Raw genomic sequence first — 25,600 nt, forward strand, 5'->3', positions numbered from 1 at the left:
TACAAAACTTGAATCCTTAGCTTTTTGAGTTGGATTGCATATAATCCTGGCTGACATTCTTTTTGGATCTGTCAGTTGGTAATAATGAAACAGAAGAATAATTAATTTTCAAAACAAAAATTTTCTGAGACCTCATACAGGTTCAGAAATTATCTTATATAGTTCACTTGTGCTAGCTAACTTACTTAATTAACCTTATATCTGCACTGTCTCCTTCCAATTGGATGGGAAGTATTCTAACTGGAAGTGTTTTGTTCTGTATGTATGTATTTTCCAATATCATCACAAAAATGTGAGATGGATAGCAGGCGCTCTGTCTCAAAGCCTATATAATTAGCATTCCCTTAATGCCCAGAAAGCTTTCCGATGCAAATGTAATTCAAGGAGATGACTTGTCCTCAATCTAAAAATTAGGAAAATACATAAGCACAAGCATGGTAAACAACCTTTAAAAACATACTATTATTTCCAAAAACCTGAACTTGGTACAATCAAATTAGCTAACTGCTACACATTGGGAAGATTTCTTCCTGTCCATATATTCTTCTTTCTTATCTATGTACTATGTCAGTTCATTCTGTATCTAGCTACTCATTTTTCACATTTTCAAATATTACTTGTGCCATATTAGTTACCCTTTAACCACTTGAACTTTCAATCACAGCTGCAATGTGAAGTAATGACACCTACCACTGCAGTGTTTAATTGTGTCAGCAGTTAAGAATCTCTTCACCACCAGATAAGCAGAGCCAGGTTCAGCTAATGAACTCCACCGAAGCACCTGCTCCAGTACATTTTCTTTGTAGTGAAGAGGACGTTCTGTAAAAAATAAATTCCAAATCAAATGGAAAATATATGAAGATAACATTTTTTAATTTTGTAACTATACATTTAAAAGATCCCTTTGAAAAGGTCTGTATGCAACATTATATACAATCATATCTTACATTATACAGTAATAGCACTATGACTACATAAAAGATACCCTAAGACCTAGAAAATTATTAAGCATGTAACATTTACTATATAAATTAATCTATGCAGGAATATCTATTTGTTACTCAACTATTTTTAAAAATTAGAAGTACTTTTCTTTTGATAAAAATCTCAGAATTCTACCCTTTGTACAATAAATTCTACTCCTTGTAAAATACTTTTTTTTTTTTTTTTGAGACAGGTTCTCACCCTGTCACCTAGGCTGGAGTGCAGTGGTGCAATCATAGCTCACTGTAGCCTCCAACTTCTGGGCTCAGGCTGCCTACCTGCCTTGGTCTCCCAAAGTGCTAGGGTGAACAGGCATTCCCATCCTCTATCCCCTTTTTTAGATAACATATTGATTTGTTTAGGGAAACCTTCCTATTTTTATATGCAATTAAATAATTTTAAAAGGGCTAACAAACTTAATATTGCCTGTTACTAAATAGTAATCATAAATTAATCATAATCCTTTGTTCATCCCAAAAGATTGGACTCATAATTTTGGATCAATACTAGTGAATACCTCATAGCTAATATTTTCACACTCTATTAATATAAAATTATAAAATGTAACTTCTATACAAAACATTAAAATCATTTACAAAATAGTGCCGATTAGTCTATATTTAACTGTTAGAGGAAATATGAAAAACATTATGTGTCAACGTTATATATTAATTATTGACATAATAGACCAACTAGCAAGTTATATGACAGCTTTAATATCTCTCTCTGAAGAATATTCATCCATATACATTTTGATTTAGGCAATCATAATTTTAAGTGCAGAATATATTCTTAGCATAGAGTTAAAAAGAACAAGTTTTAGAATTACAATTGAAGCTTCATAGCAAAGTTTCTGCTGATCAAAATATGTCAATCAGTTAATAAAATGTAGCAACAGAAGCATATGCTGGAATAAAAGAAATTCAAACCTTTTCTCAGTACACTGAAAATAGCATAACTGAAATAATAACAGAAACTCTGACATGAAGATGTCAATGCTGCTTTCTTAGTGATGTAGCCATGTAAAAGTCAATTTAACTCTTTCATATCATTCAAAACATAAAGCACATATAGCACTTGAGCCTTTTGTTTTTGGTTAAAGTAATGAGGCAAATGACAAACAAGAAAAAGCATATCAAAAGCATCATATTTATGATCTATCATAATGTAATAGATAATAAAATCACAAGTTTAAATAAATATATCGCATCCTCCCTAATACTGGTTTCCCCTGCTATGACCATATTATATTAGAAGTCATCAACAATTCCTAGTTCCAGAAAAGAAAAATAAATTGTCTGCTTCCAAGGTAAATTACCAGATGCTTGCTTCCTACTCAGTAAAGTGAAATCCTGTTCTGCATTCTGTGCTTACTGGAGTAAGCTAACCTACTATAACAATGGCAAAAATAAAGAAGAAAAGAAAAAAATCACTAGGCCGTACATCTTGAGTACAAATATACATCTTGTTTACTATTATATATCCCCTATACACAGAATAGCACTGAGTATATAATAAATACTCAATAAATATTTGACAAATAAACTATCTCATTGCTTTCTTTGGTGGCCCATAAATAAACATATTAACAGAAAGACAAAATATAAGCATCATAAAGCCAGACAAAATCTTTTGTGCTGTATCAGTATTACTTTTCTTCAAATAATTTTCTAAAAGATTGGGCAAAGATCATAACTGCCCACAATTTGCCAAAGTTATAATTCAATTGTTAACAACTCATAAATTAGTTGCCTTCAAATTGAAGTTATATGTATTTGAAGGTAAAACTAATTATAGAATAAGCACTCCCTTTATTTCTGGCTTTAAATAATTTTTCCGCCTACTACTTGCAAGCTTTGAGATACTACCAATCGCAGTAACAGTTGCCATTTATGGAATAACAATTACGTATCAGGCATTATTATATACTGGATGCTTTAAATCAGTTATCACTTTCAATCCTCACAATAACACTCTTCACTAGAGATTATTATTCATGTTTTACATATAAGGAAAGCTAAGGATCACAAAGGTTTAGCTCCTTGCCTCAAGTCACATGGCTGGTTAAGGTGAGGAAGAGAGATGTGCGTCCCAAACCTATCTGACTTTAAAGCCCCAAATCTTAACTATCATACTTAGTTTTATTTTGGACACGTATGTAAGCCTTCCCATGATGGTTTTCTCACATGTAATTTGAGGAAAAACAATTTCAATTTGCAAAGATTTTCTTGAGGACTGAACGAGGTAACATATGCAAAGTGAAAAACAATGTGCTCTAACCACATAATCAGAAGATAACAGCAGTTTATGTGTCAATCAGAAGAGCTAGAAATAATCCTAATGAAAAAATAAACAGATCTTCCACATCATAATAGCTATGAGGATAAAATGAGCCCATCTTTTTTTTTCTTCTGATATTACTGCATAAAAAGTAACTGCTTGACAAACTTGGATCTCTCAGTGGAGCCCATTTAAATGAGTCCCTTTCAGCATTTAACTTTTTTCAAGATGTGACAAACCTAGAGGGTAAAGGGGTCTACACTGGGAGAGGATGGGTTTGGTTTTAAGGTAAAGCATTAAAATAATAGCATACTTTGGATGACTGGCTCTTATGGAAGGGATACCCTCTCCTAGTGTGGATTTCAACTTATCCTAATGATTGGTAGCTGTGGTTCCAGGATGTCTGACGTTCTTCAAAAAGTGAGACAAGAAATATTTGTTATCTTTCCAACACAAATTTCATGAAGCATTCATTTAGAGGAAAAACTTAATTATAATTAAACTGAGCCTAGAATCTAACTCAGCTTAATGTATATTCCATACCAAAATCAAAATGTCAAAAATATCAAAATGTTTTAAATGGTTATAACATATTTTGCCATGAATCTGACTACCATATAAACAAAAAAATGATTGTACTGTTTTAGTCAGAACTTCCTTAAAAGTTGTGCACCATCTCACCAATGACAATAATGCTAGAATATCATTTGAGTGAAAAAAATGTACATGATTATAGCGATCTGAATTAGTAGCTGCTACATCCATGGTGATTCCATTTACAGGTTTAAGAATCTATTTTAATCATCTTCAGCCATATAGGAGTTTCTCAGCATTTACATGCTATAATGCACAGGTTCCTTTTATTTTTATATTTTAATTAGGGTATTAATTTTTAAGGAGTACAATAGATGATCTCAGGACAGTAAAGGGAAGATTACCCAACATTATACAAAGGAAACACTGGATATGAGAGCATAGAGAACTCCTGCTTTAAAATCTAAAGAGACTTAAAATCCAGCACTCTGGTTTACTCATTTATAAATCTATATATTCATTCGTTTTTGTTACTTTGTTACTTGCAGAATTTATGTTTACATTAGAAAACACATCAATTGCCTGGCTGACACTCTTAGCAACTACAACCTTCTTACTACCTAGGCCTTTACTTTTTATCTCCTCCTTATATTTCACTTTATCTCCCCTGCTTGTTACCAGAAATAAAGCCTTCAACATTTCAGGTCAGGTGGTACCACATGTTCCACTGGCTTCAGTAAACCAACATAACCACAGGCCCTTTTTTTGCTCTCCTACCATTATTCTTCTGGAAGTTTTTCTCTTCCTGCAGTTCTACTTGTACAGTTGACCAAACATTAAGACCATGACAAATTTGAATTCTTAACTCTAAGTGTATTCTTTCTAGGTGCACACGATACATTTCTTTGTTTATACATTGAGACATTCACAATCAAAACTTGACGTCTCCTAGTTTTTTAGATATCTTCATAAAGACAACATTTTAAAATTAGAAGTAAAAATAAAAAAAAAATCCAATTCAGTCTTAGCATTTTCTATACTAATTATCACATTCAAGTTTATAATTAGTCATCCTGAGGGTAAACATCCCTTGATTGCCAGATAAAATTTCAAAACAACGTTTCTGGGTTTAATGCAGCCCCTCTTCTAGCTATATATAATTGCTTCCCATCCTCATCCATCTGCTTGCTCCTCTGAGGATGACCAGTAGCCAGAGATACAGACCTCCAATGACACAAGGATATGCTTTAATGTACTCAACCCTTGAGATGGCAAGGGAGGTAGGGAGAGGATACCTACCCCTAAATCCACAACTCAGTATTCTGCTATCAAACTTTTAAAAGCAACAGGAATAGAAGCATGTAGGAGACAATCATCTGTCTAAGCACTAAACAGAGGCTTGAGATCCCTTCATTGTTCCTAATCTTCAGGCAGAGATCTCTCTCTATATGCCTCCCACATTTGGATGCATCTATACCAGGAGCCACAGTCTATATCACTCAGAGCAGAATGCATCTACTTTTTTGCCCCACTTCAGTTGAAAAGACTTTTGTTGAATGTGATCCACATCAACTGCCCTATGAGAAGTAGTCAAAAATATAAAGGTCTAAAATATATGGTAAATGGCCTAAAAAAACTAGAGTCTAGGGCAGGGTATATACACATTACTATTCTATAAGTCATGTAATACATAATATTACAGATTTTTAAACAAATGATCAGAAAGAAATCAGTGGGAACATCATGAAGGAAGGGATATTTAACCTAGACTGTGAAGGATGGAATGAGAGATGAGAAAATAATAAAAGGATTTTACATGGCGGAACAATGTAAACCAATTTGTAATGTGGAAAGGTATTTCTGGCAATAATGCTGACAGTGACCTTTATATGCACAAATATAATAAAGCTGGTCACTGAGTGACCCATTCTTTAAAAGTAAACAGACGAAAAATAAAAACTTTGTCACTCTTGTACCACAGTCATACAAAATCATGCTTCATTTACTCAACAGATTTTATAGCTACTATTTACTAAGCACTATGCTAGATATTAAAGATTAAAAAAAAACAACAACATAATTGCTCCTACTTTCCAAGGAGCCCCGTCAATAGAGACAAGAACAAATCAAGGTGATAAGTACTACAAAGAGAAATGACACAAAGTGTAGTGAAACTTTTAGTCTAGGTTTTAAAAGAGGTCATAACGTGGGCCAGATGGAGGAAGAACAAAGGTATATTTGGGAAACACCAGTTCATACATGTTAGCCAAGCACAAAAAATGGAAGAGATTATCTATTAAAAAAAAAACAAAACAAAACAGGTAACATGAGAAAAGATGGCAAAGGAGACTGCAGCAAGGAAAATCCAATGTTTAGAAGATAGAATAAGGAGAAACTACAAAAGAGGTAAAATGACCAGAAAATCATGAAGAGAATCCAGGTAGTATGGAAAACACGAGTGAAGATCATCAAATAAAAAGGGAATAGTCATTAACAATAAATGCCATAGAAGGGTGGATAAAGTGAACCCAGATGTGAACCTGGGGACTTGACAGTTGGGGGTCATGGGAGCCAGAGTATTTCTGTGCACGAGGAGGACTGAGACTGACTAAGGGAGACACTGCGAACTGACATCAAAGTACCATAGTCATTAGATCTCGGCAATGTATATTTAAAAATAACTTTGACACGTTTTAAATTCTAAAGAATTGTGCACAGTCATAATGCAGGAATAAAAACATAAAGACAGAATAATGAAAGACAAAGTTCTGACAATCCCATTTCAACGCTGATTTCAACACTCCCAATAACACACTATGGGGTATTTAAACATTGAATTTTAATTTTTATCCTGAGCTTGAGGGTGGCAAGATTTTCCTTGTGGCAGTTTGGCAGCTCTACTCTGAAGTGTCCCAAGACTTTAGTAGGTAGCAGCTAGACAGATGGTGAAGGTACAAAGACATTCTGTATCTTCTTTTTTTTTTTCTGGAGGTCTTTGAAACTGCATGGTGTTACTGAAACGTTAAACTTATTCAGCGCTTGACTGTTGGGGTAGTCAAGGTGGTTTAAATGCTCCCTTTAACCCAAGGCATCTTGGAAATGAAAGACAACTAAATATTTGATCCACTAAAGATAGAAAAAAGAAAAAGACAAAAATGAAGTTTCTGCCGCTCTTAAAATTATTTTATAGAATAAACAATATTTTAAATCAACATTCTTTGTTCTTGTTAAATAACAGTAGTGTTCTTGTTAAATAATAGTAATTCACACCACTCAGAATATTGTTCCAAATAAAATTGCTTGTCCTTATAAACAAAGGTCTTCTTTCCTGAGGTAGCAAAAGAGATTCCTAAAGTCTTGCACTGTACTTTTATAGTCAATAAGGTAATATAATTATTTTGATGAGTAAAATCATAAAAAGGCAACCTCAAATAGTGATAACATATATTAACATATGCACTAATGTAAAAAAAAAAAAACAAGATTTCAAGACATAAAATGTTTGTAAAGTCTTGTCATAAAGAGTATTTTTTTAATAGTATAAGGAATTTAAGAATCCTAGCATAAAAGTCACTTACCTAGCTCTTCATTTTCAATGACTTCAAAGGTGGCCCAAATATCACCTTTTGTAGGAATGATATTTTTTATTGCTAATATATCATTAGTGAATTCTTCTGCTTCCATCACAGGAGATATCTGTAAGGGAAGCAATATTTCTTCAAATAATGTGTTAGAAAGAGAAGTAGCCTTATGATAGGTTAATAATATTCCCCATTCACCATTTAATGATATCCCGAATTTATTTTGAGCATGCTTAAAACCAGCTTCCCTAATCCCATACAGAAAACAGCGTGTTCAGATCCTTTACTTAAAATGTACGTATGTACAAAAAAGGATTACAATATAGACATATTTTTTTATCACTTAATGAGCAATTAGACCACTCAGAAGGAAAGAATGTACCTAGTCACATGCAGTATGACCTTTGCCAGACAATGAATCCAACAGTCCTCAAAGTGTAAAACTTTTTACTCACCAGTTCTATAATTAAGAATTTAGAGTAGCTTGGTTTATTCAGCCTGGATTCTAAATTATACACAATTGATGTCTATCAGTCATGCCAAAAAACTCTAGGGTCTTGGTAGTCTGTGGTATGCCCTGCCATGCCAAGTGACAGATGGTGGGATACTAAAGTATGCTGAAACCAGGATTCCAGGGCATATGGCAGAGTCTGCAGTGCCAGCCTGGGGGCTGGCTCCACAAAACTCCCAAAGCCCGAGGCCACTGTATAAGCACATCACCTCTTCGGGGACTTCTGGAATTTTTTATTTGCTTCTTCTTGTTTTTGTTTTTGTCAATCTTAAGTGCATGCTGGCCAAAAGCAAGATGGCTTTCTTAAATTAGAATTCAGTTATAAGGCATTATAATATTGCACTTGCAACTTGGTTTGTACATTTTCAGTAAAAGGATGTCTCTATTGAAAAATTCCTTAGGAATGTATTTGTTTCCATTTCTCCTGCCAATAGTTGCTCATAAGCATACTGCACATACATAAATAACAAAAACCTATTTCACAGCAGGTAATGCACAAAGTCGATCTTTTGTATTTTTATGAAATTTGGCGCTTTTTGGAATATAATAATTTGCAATGAAGTCCACTTTTTCTATTTAGAAAAACCCCAAAAATATAAACTTAAAAGAAAAAAAAAACTTATTATAGTGTCTAGGAATAGGAGAGAACATCTAGCAGTATGGAGTAGATGAATCGTTTCAGGGATGCTGTTGATCTGCTCGAACATACAATATTGTTAAGGCTAGCCCTTTCTTTAAAATAACAATAAATTATTGAGAAATCAACTTGTGAAATAGGTAGCAAGAAGCACCTTGGTTTGAAAATAGAAAGACCAGAACTCTATCCCTTGCATCAAGAGAGACCAAAAGCTCCCCTTTAGAACAACTAAAACTCCACACTTGGGAAATTATTTCTCTACAGAATATGCAGATCAGCCTACTGAACATCAAGTCAGGATTACAATGACCCAGATTTGTATTCTGGCCTTAATATTCTTACTTCCCAGTTTCCATTCCTATCAACTTGGAATACCACCTGCTTCATCTACCTCCACTGATTGAGGTAATAATTAGCTGAGATAAATGTAACTAAAGGGTTTTGTAGAATCATAAGCACTAAAACCAATGTAATTGTTTTTGATTAGTTTTTGTTATTTTCTAAAGAGCATTTGGAGTTACTAGAGGTGAAACTGGAAAGTCCTTTACCTTACTAAAGTCCTTTAGTCTTATGTGTTTAACATAAGAACTTGTCTCAATTATAACTTATGTTATGACTTTAGAAAATAAAATTAAAATGTGTTAGTAAAGAGCTTGTGTATAGATTTAAGTCATGTGCTTTGAATACCTCCTCTAACATTAGTGATGAACTTGTGCTGATTGATCTGTACTAGTTCCTCATATCTCTTATGATCATCACTATGCATTCAGTATAAGAAATATAACATGGTCAAGGTATGGCAAGGCAAATGTCTCATAAAGAAAAAGCCTACGATTATAATATTTATATTTCAGCTTCCTGTACTATAGTAATGTAGTTAATGGTGTATAGTTACAATACTTAATCATTAGAAACACATAACTTAAAATCAAGGTATATTTAAGTCCAAATATATCTAAGTTGTGACTCTGTTTAATTCTGGACTTTAAAAAGATAAGTAGCTAAAGCGAAATTTCTGTTACATGGCAGAATGTCTATTGTCCATACAAATAAAGCAGTCTTACCAAATAGCAACCTGAAATATCAGTTACTATCTGTAAGGCAGACAGATTACTGAATATAGTAGCATGAGAAAGATCTATTTTTAATTAATCACAAATGATCAATACTCTCAAGGGAGAAAAGAGTTATTCAAGCAAATATTCCAGAGTTACATTCAAGCAAATTGCAAGATTGGATGTTAAAACATAGAAAACAAGGGTGGGAGATTATTAATAGTAACAGCACTGGTAGTAATATTTATTAAACACTTACGTGCTGAGTAATATACTAAGGGTTTTACATGCATTATCTTATTGAGTCCTCACATCAATGCTATGATGTAATACTGTGATTTTTCCTCATTTTACTAGTAAGAATACTGAGGCTTGGTCAGGGCAAATAACTTGTCTAACGTTAGGAAGCTAGGAAGGGTGGAGCAAGTATTTGAGTGCGGGTTATTTTCCAGAACCTGAAGAAAATCTTATCATGTAATCCAAAGCACATAAGATGTTCTCTTTCCAAATTATTAAAATACAGACTTCCTGAAGGATATCAGTATAAAAAGTCTATGTTGTCAGCTGTTGTTTGAACTGGAGAGGTAACATAATATATAATAATGGAAAATTTAAAATATGTAAAATAATGCTAACATTTGCGACTTCTGACAATCCTCTTTACATCCACCTTTGGAACTTACCCGAATTATAATACTACAGTCAGGTTCCTTCCTTTCTACATATACTTCAATTAACAAATCTCCAGCCTGGGAAACCTAGAAAGAGCAGAGGTGAAAACAACACAATAAATATGTTATAAAAACACACATTTGAAACTAAAGACAATTATAAAGCCCTAGTCATATTTCTGAATATTTTATAACAATGAAACGAGCTCAATTCCCCTGTTCACAAGCATGAAGTGACCATTTCCAGATATGGTTAAGGACAAGGAATTTACACAAACGTTATAAACAGCAACAACAATCCAAATGTTTTTTTAATTTCTTACCCAAGAGCTTAGTGCTCTCAAATAGGCTTACCTTCTTCCTAAAATGACTCTAGCTATGATGAAAATATGCTGGCTGTGACAACAGAAATGGTAGGAGCCACCAGCATGTACATTAACAGGATAAAAAAATGAGGGTGAAAATGAAGCATATGTAATTTTGCTTTAAGCTACAATGTGTGCATGATATCTATATTTAAAAGGCAAAATATGGCTTGCTACGTTTTCAAAGAAGAAGTGAGGTCATTCATGGAATATGTCAGACAATAAAAAGAAGTTTTTAATTATCTTTGGCCAAGAATTAAGTATTAATTGAGGTCATTATTATATTCCAGAAGACAGACTAAGTGAAGAAGATGCAAGCCCGAAAGTAAAAGGCATTAAGATATCACCATATAGATTGACAGTATAGAAGGTTAACAAAGAACCAAATGAATCTATGAAAAATACTTTGAATAACTTTTTCTGGAAGTTCCCTTAAGTTACATAACCAATTAGAAACCATATCACCTGATTTAAAAAATAAAAAGTTCATAATCAAGAAATTCTCAAATTAAATTTGCCTCAGCATAAAATCTAATGAGTAAACTTGTGGGGAAAACATTAAAGATATACTTTGAAGAAGTTCCTTGATTTTTCTGGCATTACAGGCTCAGAAAAGTTTATTTCCAGTTTTTCCTCCTCACTTTCAATGCTACAGATAAATTCCAGTAAGGAAAGGATGCAGTTGACACTTTTGCTTTTCACTGTGCATAAACAGCTCTCCAGGAAGGACACATTTTAAGACTTAAAAAGTAAATTCAAAGAACTCACAAGTGAAATAAAAAGAAGAATAGGTAAGAAATTCAAACAGGGGTAAGACAAAGACACTGAATGTCAGAAAAAAATACTCCAGAGGACAGTTTTGAATGGATTAGAGAAAAATTTAAGTAAAAGAACAGATTTTCCCAGACTCTTTTACTTATCTTTTCCAATTACTGTATTTAGTTCTTATTTTTACTTACTTATAGGGACAGAACTGAAAGAATTCAAAACTGGTTTACTGTAATATGAATATAAAAGATATAAATGCAAAAGGATACTCAAACTTTTTAATAACAATGTAGATAATGTGGTTAAAGATTACCTTTCAGTCTCACACAATCCTTTATTTCATGATTAAAGCCCTCCTCCCCGCTCCCAAAAAAAGTGAGAATTTGAGATAATTGATAATGAGCTACATTTTTTTTTAGGGTGAAAGCGAACTCCTTTGGAAGCTGCATAATTACTCTGGATTAAAATGGAGAAAATAATTCATTAAGTAATATTGTAGTTTTAGTACTAATCCAAGCCTTCTCCCATTTTCTTCATATGGAATGACAACAGCTTCAATGACTTCTCTAGTTATTGTGGATGTTTCAGGACTGAGGAAAATTTAGTATCTAACAAAAAAGCATTTGCCTCATTATCTGAGTATATCTGTAAACAGAATACATTTAACCCATTTCTACCATTTATATCGGTACCCTGAATCCACTCCTAGTTACTAGAAGATGATTAATGATCAACTGTTGAATATTCACCAAACAAGCATAGTGCAACCTGAACACAAAAAATCCAGTATAATGTGACTGAGGAAAGCAGGACAGGATATAGAAAAGTCAAGTGAAGACAAAAATTAGAATGTGTTGCAAAGATCACATTAGACGCATTCCATTAATACAATCATCTGAAAGCATGCAAAGCAAAAGCTTGTAAGAAATAATTTATAGTTTCAAAATAACAATAGAAAGAATCACTAGGCTGTCTGAATAGTCAATTTACTCTGAGTATTTCTTTGGCTTTAAATGCTTCCTTTGAAATCCATTAGCATTTTCAGTCATGCTTTTATATATAAATGTTGATTTTATAAAGAAAATCTTGAAAGGTAAATTAATACTGATTTTCCCTTCAATTTAAAATATTTACATTAACATATTTTGCGTGTATGTATCAGGTTGTAGAATTATACAACCAATTTACTTAGGTCTTTTTTTCACCCATTACTTTTACTTTGCTTCAAATAGGAACTTGAAAATACACACAGCAAATGTCTTTACATTTGTTTTGTTTAATTCTTTAGAGCTCTAACTATTTCTACTCACTTGGGTGTCTTTCCACTTGGTAATAAAGCTATTTTCTATGTCCATTTGTTTGACTTGATCTTCTTTAACCTGTTTAAAATATAATTTGGGACATTCTAATAATGTAGAATAAGAAGAGTGATGACAGTCATCCTCATGTAACTCTTCAGGAACTTAATACCAACAACTTAAAAATAAATGAGAATGGCCATTGGAATCAGTATGAGCCCACACAGCTAGGTCAGAAATAAAGCCAACAAGATAGAGTATCCTAAAGTTCAAAATATTTTATGATGACACTACTTCAGGCTCCAATTGCATTGATGGAAGCCCTATTGCTTAGCAAACTTAAGTAAAGGAACTGATGACTGGTTTAAGTTTATGTAGGTTGAGGAACAAAGCTCATTTCTCAAACTAAAATGTTCACTAAGTGCTTATTAAATTTCCATCATTTAGGTAAAGTTAAGTTTAACGTAACTATGAAGATAACTATTTTATTAATGGAAGCTACAAATACAGAATAGAGCATGTAAAGCCACACATCATTTTTTTCTGAATCTTTATTTTCTCAGCATCAGATTATTGCAAAGAAGTTGCTATTGATCAAAAACAGTGGACACATATAGAAAGAAGTAAAGAAGAGATCAAAGAGCAAAGAAAATCCCACAATCTAGTGTCCATTCCTATATGAATTAAGATATAGACGTAACTGTGATATTTTGTTTTATTAAAAGAGTTCCTTTTTTGTTTTATGATAAGTGATTATAATGAGAATGTAAGAACTTTACAATGGTAACCGATTACACTAACCCTAATGACTTTATCTGGTATACCCATACTCCTGGAAAACAACTGGACTCATAAACACCATTTAAGGAAATGTTCAAAAAGGTTAAATGACAAAATTGAGATGCTAGATCTAGTTATATTCTAAAACTGGTCTTTCCCCCAAATCCAACATATATGAATCCTGGGCTTAGTTTCTCTATTTTTACTTCTTTGAACAAAGAAATCATCCCTATTCCAACAGTTTTCTGATGAAACATGAAAATATTAACTTTATAAAACAGAAAATTAAAAAGTCAATTAAAACAGAGATGACTTAGTAAAAAGCCATAGAATAAATATTTTAGAATATTATTTTTTTTCCAATTGGGGACACAATTAAAAGAAAAAACTAAAGTGCTTTCAACTGCAGAATTTAAGAGGCTGATATTTATTACTGATCTGTTATATTTATAACTTTGCATCTCTAAGTAGATACAATTCATAAAAATATATAAACAAAAAGAAAACATACACAAAATTCCTATAAATAGAAATATTCTGTCCAACAGACATCAGATGATAAAAACTTTTAAATGCAACCAAATTTAAATAATGACTATAGCTTAAAAGCTACCTATATCTATTATTTTAAAAAAATAGCTATTCTTTATCTTCTGTATTTCTAAATATTAATAAAGATCTAAATAATATCCTAAAACATAGATATTTGTTTGCAAAGAGTGACATTATAATCATCGTAACAAGGGCAGGATACAAAATATTTACCTCAAATATTTCTACATAATTATTAATTAGGTCCTCAATTACATTCACTTCTTCACTAGTTTGTCCCTTTGTTTGAAACAAACAGGATGAAAAGACCAAGGCCAAATTATGGGCATTCATATGATTGATTTCTGAGCACTTCTGAACCCTGTTAGAGAAAAGCACAGTTTATTATGATACACTTCTATTTGGAAATTTCATAGAACAGAAAGCCAGTTTATCAATTTTTTAAACACATCAATATTGGAATTCTTTGATATAAAAGATAGAGCGGTGACTTAAAAACACATGGTTCTTTCTTCCAAGTAGCTTATAATCTAGTTAAGAACATGATAAAAAATACTGTTAAACAGGTAAGTAAAAGTAACAAAGCAGTACTTAATTATTGATTTAGAGAAAGGGCTGACCATATCCAAATAATTGCAGACTATAAAACAACCTGTGGCCAAAGCATGGAAGTATGCTTGCAGAATGCTGTAAAATGACTTGGGGGGCTGCAGCACGAGGAGGAGGAAATGGGGCAGGAGATAGAAAACAGGCAAAAAAGGTAGGTCGTTAGGCATGTAATTGACAGTTCCAAATTCCAGGTGCAAACTGGGCTAAAGTTTCCAGAAAGTGCAAATCAAGTGAGAAAGAATATCTGGGCACATGGGTCCATACAGTTATTCAAAATAAAATATTACCACAAAGTAGACTATTTTAAAATGCAATTACATTTTCCTTGGATATAACTAAGAATGTTTTTTTTTTTTTTTTAAATAATGAACAGAAATGAACGGAGGAGTCAACTCTTCCAATCAGTAGACTATAACACCAGGGGCTTAAAAGAGATGTTAAATTGTTTACAAGTAAGTACAAAGTAATTTTTAAAAATATATATAAAACCCACAATGAGGTGTCATCTCACACCAGTCAGAATGGCTATTACTAAAAAGTCAAAAGTAAAAAAAAAAATAAATAACAGATACTTAAGAGGTTATGGAGAAAAAGGAATGCTTTTAAACTGTTGGTGAGAGTTTAAACTAGTACAACTATCATAGAAGATAGAGTTGTGATTCCTCAAAGAGCAAAAGATAGAAATATCATTTGACCCAGCAATCCTATTACTAGGGATATACCAAAAGGAATATAAATCATTCTATTACAAAGACAGGGACACACATATATTCATTGCAGCACTGTTCACAAAAGTGAAGACATGAAACCAAACCTAAATGCCCGTAGATGGTAGACTAAAGAAAATGTGGTACATATACACCATGGAATACCATGCAGCCATAAAACAGAATGAGATCCTGTCCTTTGTAGGAACATGGATGGAGCTGGAGGCCATTATCCTTAGCAAACTAACGTAGGAACAGAAAACCAAATACTGCATATTCTCAGAAATAAGTGGGAGCTAAATGATGAGAATACATGGACACATAGAGAGGAACAACATACACTGGGGCCTAATGCAGGGTGAAGAGTAAGAAGAGTGAACAGAAAAAATAACTAATGGGTACTAGGCTTAATACCTGGATGAAGAAAGATTCTGTGCGACAAACTCCTGTGACACAAGTTTACCTATGTAACAAACCTACACACATACCCCTGAACTTAAAAGTTTACAAAACAAACAAGCAAAAAAAAAAAAAAAAAAAAAAAAAAAACAACTCCCTGAAGCATCATTCCCAAGAAAAGGAAAGTTACATTGACAAAAATGTAACATGTAACAGATGAGAACTAAAAGTGGCACACTTCATCAAATAAATATAGTAACTCCATCAAATGAATATAGTAAAACTAAGCTAGACATTCCCGTCTCTGAAGAACACAGATTCAGTAGCTACAAGAAAAAGTGAATAAACATGACAGCAATATATATGATAATGTAGGAAATTCACAATAAAATACCAAATTGCATAGCAGAGATGAAGCAAGTGCAATCATCATACATGATTTACAAGATGAAAATGGAACTGGAATTTAATAGAAGAGGACGTAATAATTGTGAACACCCCTCTCAAAACCATGTCTATGCTTTTACACTACACTTAATTGTAAACATCTGGGAAAACGGTCTGCACGTCTGTCTCTGTTACTAGAATCTAGGCATCTCACAGTCAGAAACTCTTTAATCACGCTGTGGTGCATGATAAACACCTGGTGAATGGAATTAAGTGGCTATTACTGATGGAGGAAATGGTCTTTTAGCTAGGGTAGGGATTGAATTAAATGTTAAGTCAACCTGTCCTCATCCAAATTTACCTCTCAGTCTTTTAAGGGCATTATCTTTAAGGACATTCCTGCCTCTCTTGAGACTTCCTTCTGCAATACCTTCTGCTTTGGTACTTTTCACCTCTCTTGTCTTTGGTTTAAATGGCTGCCTTAGTTTCTGGGACAAATTAGGTACAATATAGTACTTCCTTTTCTTCCTTTACTTTTCTGCTCCAAGGTGTTAATATTGCCAAATGTTCCATATTCAGCCTGCCCAGTCCCTTCTCCCCCAGGTCTTCTCATCGGAAATTCAACGACATTGTTTCCTAGTTAGTTTCTTTGTCTCTATGCTGTATCTTCCTCACCACTCCCATTATAGGGATTTTTATTCTAAAACATTTGATCAGTTACTTCTTACCACTTAAAGGATAAAATCCAAATGTTTTTGCATGACCTAGAAAGCCTTCCACAACTTCCTGCCAGCCAACTATAATCCTCCCATCTCCTAGTACTCCTATGTCCCAGACATTGTCTTCACTCATTTCTCATACTTTTATTTCATGCCCAGTTCATATGTCTCTTTAAATCTAAAGCACAGAAGCATCCTCTGGACCACAGCACATAATGAATGATTCAATTTATCCATTATAAATTCCATGCTGCATGCTAAACTTCTCTATATTAAAGTTTGCCTCAACATCTTATAGACATAGAGATAGGACTATATAATATAGACTATATTTGTATGGTACAATAAGATCAGTTTTACAATAATGGAGTGGACATAAATGAGAAGTAGTGGTTGGGAAAGAAAATAACAAGAGGAAAGACTATAAACTGTGAAAGATTTCTAAATCGAGGCTGCAAATAAGGTACTTTTAGCAAAATTCCACTTTATAGAAATTGATTCAGAGAGGATGTCATCCATTCAGGGAGCTACAATATATTCCTTAATCAAAATTTATATTTATTAAAGTTTTTCTAATAATTCTTGCTGAGATTAAAACAAAAACTAGTTTTAACTTAAAAGGTTATTTTCAAATGTCAACCTTCAGACCTCATTTTTAAAGTTACCATTATATTACTCATATATTTCCAAAATGCAAGGAGACTTTCATGCCTTGACATAAAAAATTGTTTTTGATTTTTAAAATTTCCTCATTGGATCAATAGCCTGGTACCAAATATAAAGGTCAGGTAAGATATAAACTGGTAACAAAGAAATGTCCACCATGAGAAAACACTGTCCTCACAGACAGATTCTTGTTACAGAATTATTGTCCCTGTACATCCTTCATTTTCCAGCTTCTAACTCAGGTGAGTTTTAAAATTCTTGCTTATGAAACAGATGCATTTGAGGATACTATATACAATTATTTCTGACTAAGAAATTCCTAGTGCTATTTACCTGTAAGTGTGACTTAATTACAGAAACAGAGGCCAAGGTGAGTTCTTACAATATGTTGAAAGATTCACAATCACCTAAGAAATAATGACTTAATGAGTGCTGTGTTTGAAATATCTAGAAAAGTTCATTAATCAACCCACCTATAGAGGTGTTCAATGATAGCTGCTAATGTTGCTCGGTTGACCCCTGGAAGAGTACGTATAAATGCTCCGTATTTTTTAATTCTTTCCTTGTCATCTTGTGTATCTGGAGGAAAAAAAAAACAATCTTAAGGCCTAAACTAATTGGCTATGTTATGAATTTGTCTTTCAGCGTACTGTAAAATAGTCACAAGTGCACTTTAATAAGTGATACAATCAGGTTTCAGTAGACAGTCGTTCAAAGTTCTAAAGTATTTGCCTATAAATCTGGGAAAGCATTTATTTACATAATATTCCAGCACTATATGCTCTAGTTCTTATAATTTGTAATGTAAAACAAAGGATTTTCAAAATGGAAGGTTAAGAGGGATTGTATTTTTTTATCTTCTACTTTATGGAATACTGAAATTTAACTTAACAAGAATACATTCAATTAATTACTCAAACTGGAGTACAAACTGAAGAGTTAATCCGAAAGTATTTTAACTCTGGCTATGGAAATGTTGTATCATTTGTACTTTAAAATTACATTTCTGATATTTTTCTTATAAAATTATAAAAATCCTCCCAAAGCTATGAACCATCCTGGATCTATGAACTGTATAGTACCCTTTTGATCCAGGTTAAGAATATTTTCAAATCTTCTGAAAAGGTGAGAATGCAATGGAAGTTAAGTCTAGGTCTCAATAACTGCAATTTGGATTTAGAGGACGATAGACCTCCTGCTTTTGTCATGAACAGAAATTTCTTGGTTCATGTAAAGGAGAATGAGAAGGAATTACTCTCCACTCACCTAGCTGCAAGAAGGCAAATATCTGGAGAAACTAGAGACAGGAACCCCTAAAGATCTAGACTCTCTGTAGGGTGTGTGCAGTGACAGTTTGGCCTATACTACCTGATAGGGGAAATAGATTATTCAAATAAATCACTTGTGCTGACTTGGTAAATCAAGGAGACTGCACTTACTATTTCCTCTCAATTTGCACTACCTTTCGCAGCAAGATTATTTTACTTCCTGCCTAGTCTTACCTCTTCTAGTCACAGAAAATCAGAAGCAAACTAATGATGTCTTAGAAGTACAAAGTCGCTTGTAAAGGACACTAGGATCCCTGGCAAGGTAAGAAACTTTATGACATAGCTTTCAAGTGCACTCCTATTCAAAATTGCAAGTGGTATCTCTTTTGTACTGATTTAGCCTGTACCTGAGATCAATAGCCATACACATGAGTATATGGAATTAAATGCACTAGTAGATGACTCTCTGTAAGAAAGAGGGAAAAACACCCAAATTACATTCAAAGACTTTACTGGAAATTAATTAAGTATAATTCCCAGAACAATCCAAACATTTACCCTCATGTTGTCCAGTTTCTAACTGTAGGAGTAATTGCATTTATTCCATAATACTACTATACTTAAGCAGTCATGCCAGTATGCATATTTTTACACACATTATAAAATAGACGATATTTTCAAAATAAAGCTAAACAAACTGAAAGTAAAACTCAGGAAAGATTTCAGGCCATATAGAAAATACAATGAGCAATTCAACTAGACATAGAATTCAGACAATTTAACAGTGTTCCTTGAAGAACAGATCCTATGTCATATAAATGTAGGTGGTGTACCACCATAAGGCATTCTCTACCTTGGGTATATAGTATGTCAAAAGAGTTTTATGAATTAACTCAGAGAATCCTGGTTTATTCTGTTCAGGTCCAACAGGGCTACTTTGAAGGGTCTTGCCGAACTATATTGGATGCAAAAGCAAAAGACTTAAAGATTACTTGACCCAGTATTCAAAGCTTTCTCCAAATAAATTCTCAAAGAATTCACACGCAAATGAAAGGTGAACACCTTCATTTCTGACACACTCCTACCCCTGCTGATTACCTTGTTCTGGTAGACTGACAACAGTGAAGACTTGTTTGTCACTGAATTTGACAACTTTAGCAAATATATATTTGTCACTTTTTTGTTGTTTTTTTAAGAGGCAGGGTCTCAGCTCTGTCATCCAGGCTGGAATACAGTGGCACCATCACAACTCACTGAAGCCCGGAATTCCTGGGCTCAAGTGATCGTCCCACCTCAGTCTTCAGAATAGCTGAGACTATAGGAGCATACCACCATGCCTGAGTTAATGCTTTTATTTTTTTATATAGACAAGGTCTCATTATGTTGCCCAGGCTGGTCTAGAACTCCTGGCCTCAAGCTATCCTCCTGCCTTGGCCTCCCAAAATGCTAGGATTATAGGCATGAGCTACCGTGCCCAGGCTTACCACATGCTACTGATAACCAATTTTATAATAAAGACAAATTATAAGTCTTCATAAAGTAGAGATACTCTAAATGGCTTAATTTATTTCAATAAAATTTTCTTAAAAATGACGGTTGCAAGGTAACTGAACTTAAAGCAATGTATTTATCTCTGTATTTTAAATGTTAGAAAATTATACAATCAATTCTTCTTGTGATTACAGTGAACCCTACTAATTTGAGAAACATTAGAAGGCAAATGAAAAACTTCTGAAAGGTAGTACTATCTTGAGGTGCTTTATTTTAATTATAATGCTACTCTTGCTGACACTAACTAGGGTCATTCTTCAGATAATTTTCAAACTGTGCATGTTTGTGACATCATTTTAAAATTAATCTCTTTAGTATATCACTTGTTTTAGATTAAACACTTGCAAGAAAGAAAAATTACTTCTCAGTAGAGGAATGCTATGTGATCAAATTCAAAAGCCATTTTCCAAATATTGAAACAGATTAAATGTATAAGAGACAAACACATTATAATTATGGAATAATTCAAAAGTAGATTTTAAAAACTAGAACAAAGGAGGACTGAAAATCATCATTTGGAAAATATTATAGATATGAGAAATGTTTTTAGTTTATTAATAAAAATTAAAATGCTATATACATAAATTACAAAAGTGGAAAAAAGGACTAAAATATGGAAAAATAAAAGCAGCTTCATTCAATGTTTATATTTATGTCTTTATTATTGTAATGCTTCAATGAAAGGACTTGTTTTAAATAATGGAAGGTTAAAAACAGGTTTTACTGAAATTAATTTGACCCATGAGTGATTTAATAAACTCCTTTTCTAGGGTCATCTCTTAATTATCTTTTCTTACAGTATGTAACAAAACTCCTTTATTTCATTAGATGGAATCTAGGATAAATGAAGCAAAAGTTAAAAAAAAAATGTTATATACACTAGAGATGTAGAATAAGTAACAGAAGAAACACAAAAGAGTCATAGGTGAAAATCTTGCAAAATGAATCCTGTAGTAAATGCTTCATTTTGTTTTTAATGAGAAATTTAAAACACATGGAATTGAGTTTAACATTCCAAAGTTAAAGCAAATTAAGCACTAAGAAATCCACTGAAAACTAACTATATACCTAACAATTTAGCAACTATTTTGAATGTCTCTTTAGGTAGACAGAAACAGCTATTGATATCTATACAATTTCTGTTCTAAGTCATTATATACATTGTTTCTTTCAATTTTTCAGCTTATCAAAGATTTTTAAATCGAAGTATTAAAAGGTAAGCATATATTATGGTCTATATTTTATATACATACATATATATGTATATATCTACATATATCTATATAAATATTACCTAAAGCAGAGATCCAATATGGGTAGAGCTCCTTAGTAAGCAGTGCATCGTCAATGTCAGAGAGAAAACTTTTCAACACCCCCGTCACATCTTCAAGCTGATGTTTTCCAGCCCTCAATTTAAAGCTTCTTGCATCCTTTTTGAAACTCTCCAGGAGTTCACTTATATGCAAAGGATCACCATTCTTTTGATAGATATATTTGCATCCTAAACCTTTGTTTAAAAAAAATAAGTTATATTTTGAAGGTTTAAATGTAAAAGCCAGTTTGGTATTTCAGAAAAAAACAAATGTTTGTGTTGAGATGATGAGTAAGATGATGAAGTTATTATGCAAGAGACATACGAACATGCATGAGCAGGAAAGGCCTTTTACCCCCCATTTTAGTATTTAAAATGTAAACCTAATGAGCAAATCATTACAGCCTCAGCTCAGGGCAAACCCCTGATCAGTCCTTCTTCCAACTCTCCATAGTATCTTTTCCAAATTTTCTTTTACCTAAAGTGCCCTATCTTCACTTGGTCTCCCATCAAACAACTTGTCTCCGTTTCTCACTGACAAACGTGAGGCTCCCTGGTATAAATGTCACCAACCTCCTATCTGCATATTGTATATTAATTTCTGTCTGCTCCCATCTTCACCTTATTTGCAATGGCAAGTTGGGTTACCTCTTTTTTATAGTTACTGACTGATGAAGTGCCCCATACCAAATAAAAGTAGTGGTTAGGAGGAAGAGTGATGATGGTGATGACAATAATTCAAACTCCAAAAGCCTCCCTTGCTTCCTCCCAGGCTTCTTCTCCCTCTTCCTTTCACAACCAGGCTAAGTTTCCTACATTTATTCTTTCTACTCTTTCACCTGCCTGTTAATCCTTTGACCACACAATCTTGCTTCTGTGCCCAATCTCCATTTTGTTGGGGTCACCTTCATCAAGAATATTAATAACCTTCTTTTTTTCTAGATGCTTTTCAGTTTTTAATCTAGGGAGAACTCCTTGCAGCATCTGACATTCTGCACGAATCCTGGTAAATTCATTTAACCGCAGAACTTCTATGACATCATGATTTCATACCTCTATTTTCTCCCTTCCCTTTGTGATTACTCTCTCAGTCATCTTTTTTTTTCTGCTCATCTAATACTTATTGGCCATCCCAGGAATCCCTCCTCAATTCACTTCTTTTCCTGACCACTGAGTGAGACCCATCCAACCTCATCACTTCTACATAAATATTTTCACTCTGGTTTTAATTTCCCTGATTTCTCTCTCTCTCTCTCTCTCTCACACACACACACACACACACACACACACACACCCCATTACATATACATGCAACACACACCGACACCCACACACTTATCTTGTGGCAAATCAAAATAACCTGAAGAAATTAATTCTTCTGCCCGGTTTACTACCTCACCTTCCACCCCCACCATGCTCTTTGTCTTGTTCCTCTCTACCTGAATATATGGCATTGCCTTCTCCCCAGCCCTTTACAGGTTAGAGTATTTCTCAATTAACACATTAAAAACAAAAAATGCAGTGCTGCATCACAGATTCTTCATCATGATCTCCCTCTCAGAACTATCCTCTCCTTTCCAACCCATATGCTGTCATTTGAGCACTGAGTTCTTACTACATTGTCATAACTCCTTGCTCCTATTCTTATGCAGCCCTCTGTGTGTCTCAACAATGGTAACAGCATGATCTAAAATTCAGGTCTGTGTGTTACCAACAAGCTTAAAAACCTCAATACTGCCCTCCTGCTGCCTATGAGGCAAAGTTTGAGGATTTCAGTTTGCTATATAAAACCTTACCTGAATTGACCTAACCTCTTGGCTTTTATATTGATTGACTCCTTCTTCTCACACTAAGCTCTGGCCACATTTAACACACCAAAGCTCCCAGCACAAACTGTGTGACTCTATACCTTAGCACACTATTCTCCTCCTGGAATCCCAACCTCTTCTCCTAACTAGCTCCCATTTCCCTTAGGGCTCATCGTAAGCACTGTGCTTTACCCATGAAGCTCTCTGTCACGCCTGCTTGGGGTGAAATTCACCCCTATGCCATGGACACCAGTAGCACCCCCTGAACCTCTTTACTAGAGAATCTTATACGGAATCTAGGATAAATGAAGCAAACGTTAAAAAAAATTTTTATATACACTAGTCAGTTACACTGACTTGTAACCGCTCATGTATTTGCCTCGTATTCATAAATATGCAAACACCTAGAAGGCAAAAATTATGTCTTATTTTCTGTGATATATCTCTGTGTATATCCGGCAGTTACACAGTGCCTAGAACTACTCAGTAGGTATTTAATAAATGACTGCTTAGAAATTCCATTTGACCTAGCAATCCCATTACTGGGTATACATGTGTGTACATATATACATACACATATATGTATATACATACATGCATATATATATAGTCCTATATAATATATATGATGTATAGTATTATATATAAAAATATGTATATATCATATATATTTGGAATTATATATAATTGTGTTTTATTATATATCTACTCAAAATATATACATAATCACATATTGGACATTACTATAAGAAGTTTCCTGCTATGATAGAATGTTTATATTTTTCTTTATATACAGATATGTGTATATATATTTATACAAACAATCTTTCATTGCTTTATTACTCTAATATGCAAGTGAATGCATCTTGTAATAGAGTTATAAAATTGTTATATGAGATTTAGTTGAAAAAAGTCTAATGCTGAATTATTTTAAATCCAAATCAACACAAGGAAAATTCTGATTACCCTAGAAAAACATTAAATAGGCTACATCAGAGCTAGACAAAGTATTTTAATTATTTCTTGCTTAAAAAGGCCCTTATGCCATTTTGAAACATGAAGATTCCCAATGAGGTTATGCTCCTGCTAAAACATAACATATATATGATTCATGTGCATCTGCAAAATGTACACTAATATTTACAGACTGTAACAAATGAAGGTAACATTCTCCTTCCTCCATTTTTAAGTAAACAGATGATTATAACTAATAAGAAAAGTATAAACACACTATCATAGCAGAAAACTTCTTATAGTAATGCCCAAATATGTGCATATATATATATTTTCAGTAGATATATAATAAAAACACAATGAATCTGGACATTAATAACTGCACTTGGATTACATAAGAGATTAAAATATGCTTACTAGAAGTCTAATTTCTGAAAAGTATTTTTTTATACTCATCTTTAGTTCTGATATTTTGTTACATATCAGTGTATTGTCAGTTTTCTATACTAGAAGATATGATTCATAGCTTTGTCTTGAACTTTTTACTCCCATTACTGTGTTTCTAAGAGTGAGACCAGTGACTGGCATTCAATAAGCACTCAATAAAGAAGCAATGAACTAATAACACAATGCTTTACTGCAGCCCTCTCACTACTTACACCTTCTTTTCAAATTAAAAACATCCAGACACCTCTAACATTAGGAGAACAAAAATTTTAATACAATCCAAAATATCAAATCAATCATTTTACTCTTTTTCACATTTGTAATCTAAATAAATGGCATTTATCTACAAGTTAAAAGGGTTCATGGTAACATTTTAACATTTAAAATATGGTCAAGAAATTTACAGTATAAAATATATATGCAAAAAAGAATTTGAAGAATCTATAACCACTTGAAAATAAATATGAAGAAGAGATGATATCTTTCAGGCACATGTAAAATACTATTATAGTATATAAAACTAAAATAAGCTGAACCATGGTATAGATCAATTTTTTATTTGCAAACTATTCATTGAAATATCTGTTGAAAATGAACAAAAACTGTTAAAATAACTGTGCCTCTTAATATAAATTACACACACTTTATATATGCCAAAGGAAGCAAATTATTTTACATACTGTTCCACAGTTTACCACTTCTAAAAACATGCTTAGACGTGTTGTGTCACTGTAGGCTTTAATCTAGCCTTTTAATT

At 33.1% G+C, this 25,600-nt stretch overlaps 1 protein-coding gene across 8 annotated transcripts in view; it reads right to left on the reverse strand.

The window, feature by feature from the left end:
• Nucleotides 1-25,600, reverse strand: part of ARAP2 (ArfGAP with RhoGAP domain, ankyrin repeat and PH domain 2) — a 210,179-nt gene that overhangs the window by 40,223 nt on the left and 144,356 nt on the right. For 7 of the 8 annotated variants that reach the window (XM_012474969.2, XM_012474965.2, XM_012474966.3 and 4 more), the window contains 7 exons: nt 21,617-21,829; nt 17,977-18,082; nt 14,230-14,377; nt 12,697-12,765; nt 10,266-10,340; nt 7,377-7,494; nt 691-819 (listed from right to left, as the gene is read on the reverse strand). In XM_012474969.2, coding sequence (XP_012330392.2) covers nt 691-819; nt 7,377-7,494; nt 10,266-10,340; nt 12,697-12,765; nt 14,230-14,377; nt 17,977-18,082; nt 21,617-21,829 — 858 coding nt within the window. The remainder of the gene's footprint in view (nt 1-690; nt 820-7,376; nt 7,495-10,265; nt 10,341-12,696; nt 12,766-14,229; nt 14,378-17,976; nt 18,083-21,616; nt 21,830-25,600) is intronic. The other variant, XM_012474970.2, reaches the window with a different exon arrangement.

This window comes from Aotus nancymaae, unplaced genomic scaffold, assembly GCF_030222135.1.
Source record: "Aotus nancymaae isolate 86718 unplaced genomic scaffold, 86718_ANA_hifiasm-v0.15.2.pri h1tg000006l, whole genome shotgun sequence".
Lineage (NCBI taxonomy): Eukaryota > Metazoa > Chordata > Mammalia > Primates > Aotidae > Aotus > Aotus nancymaae.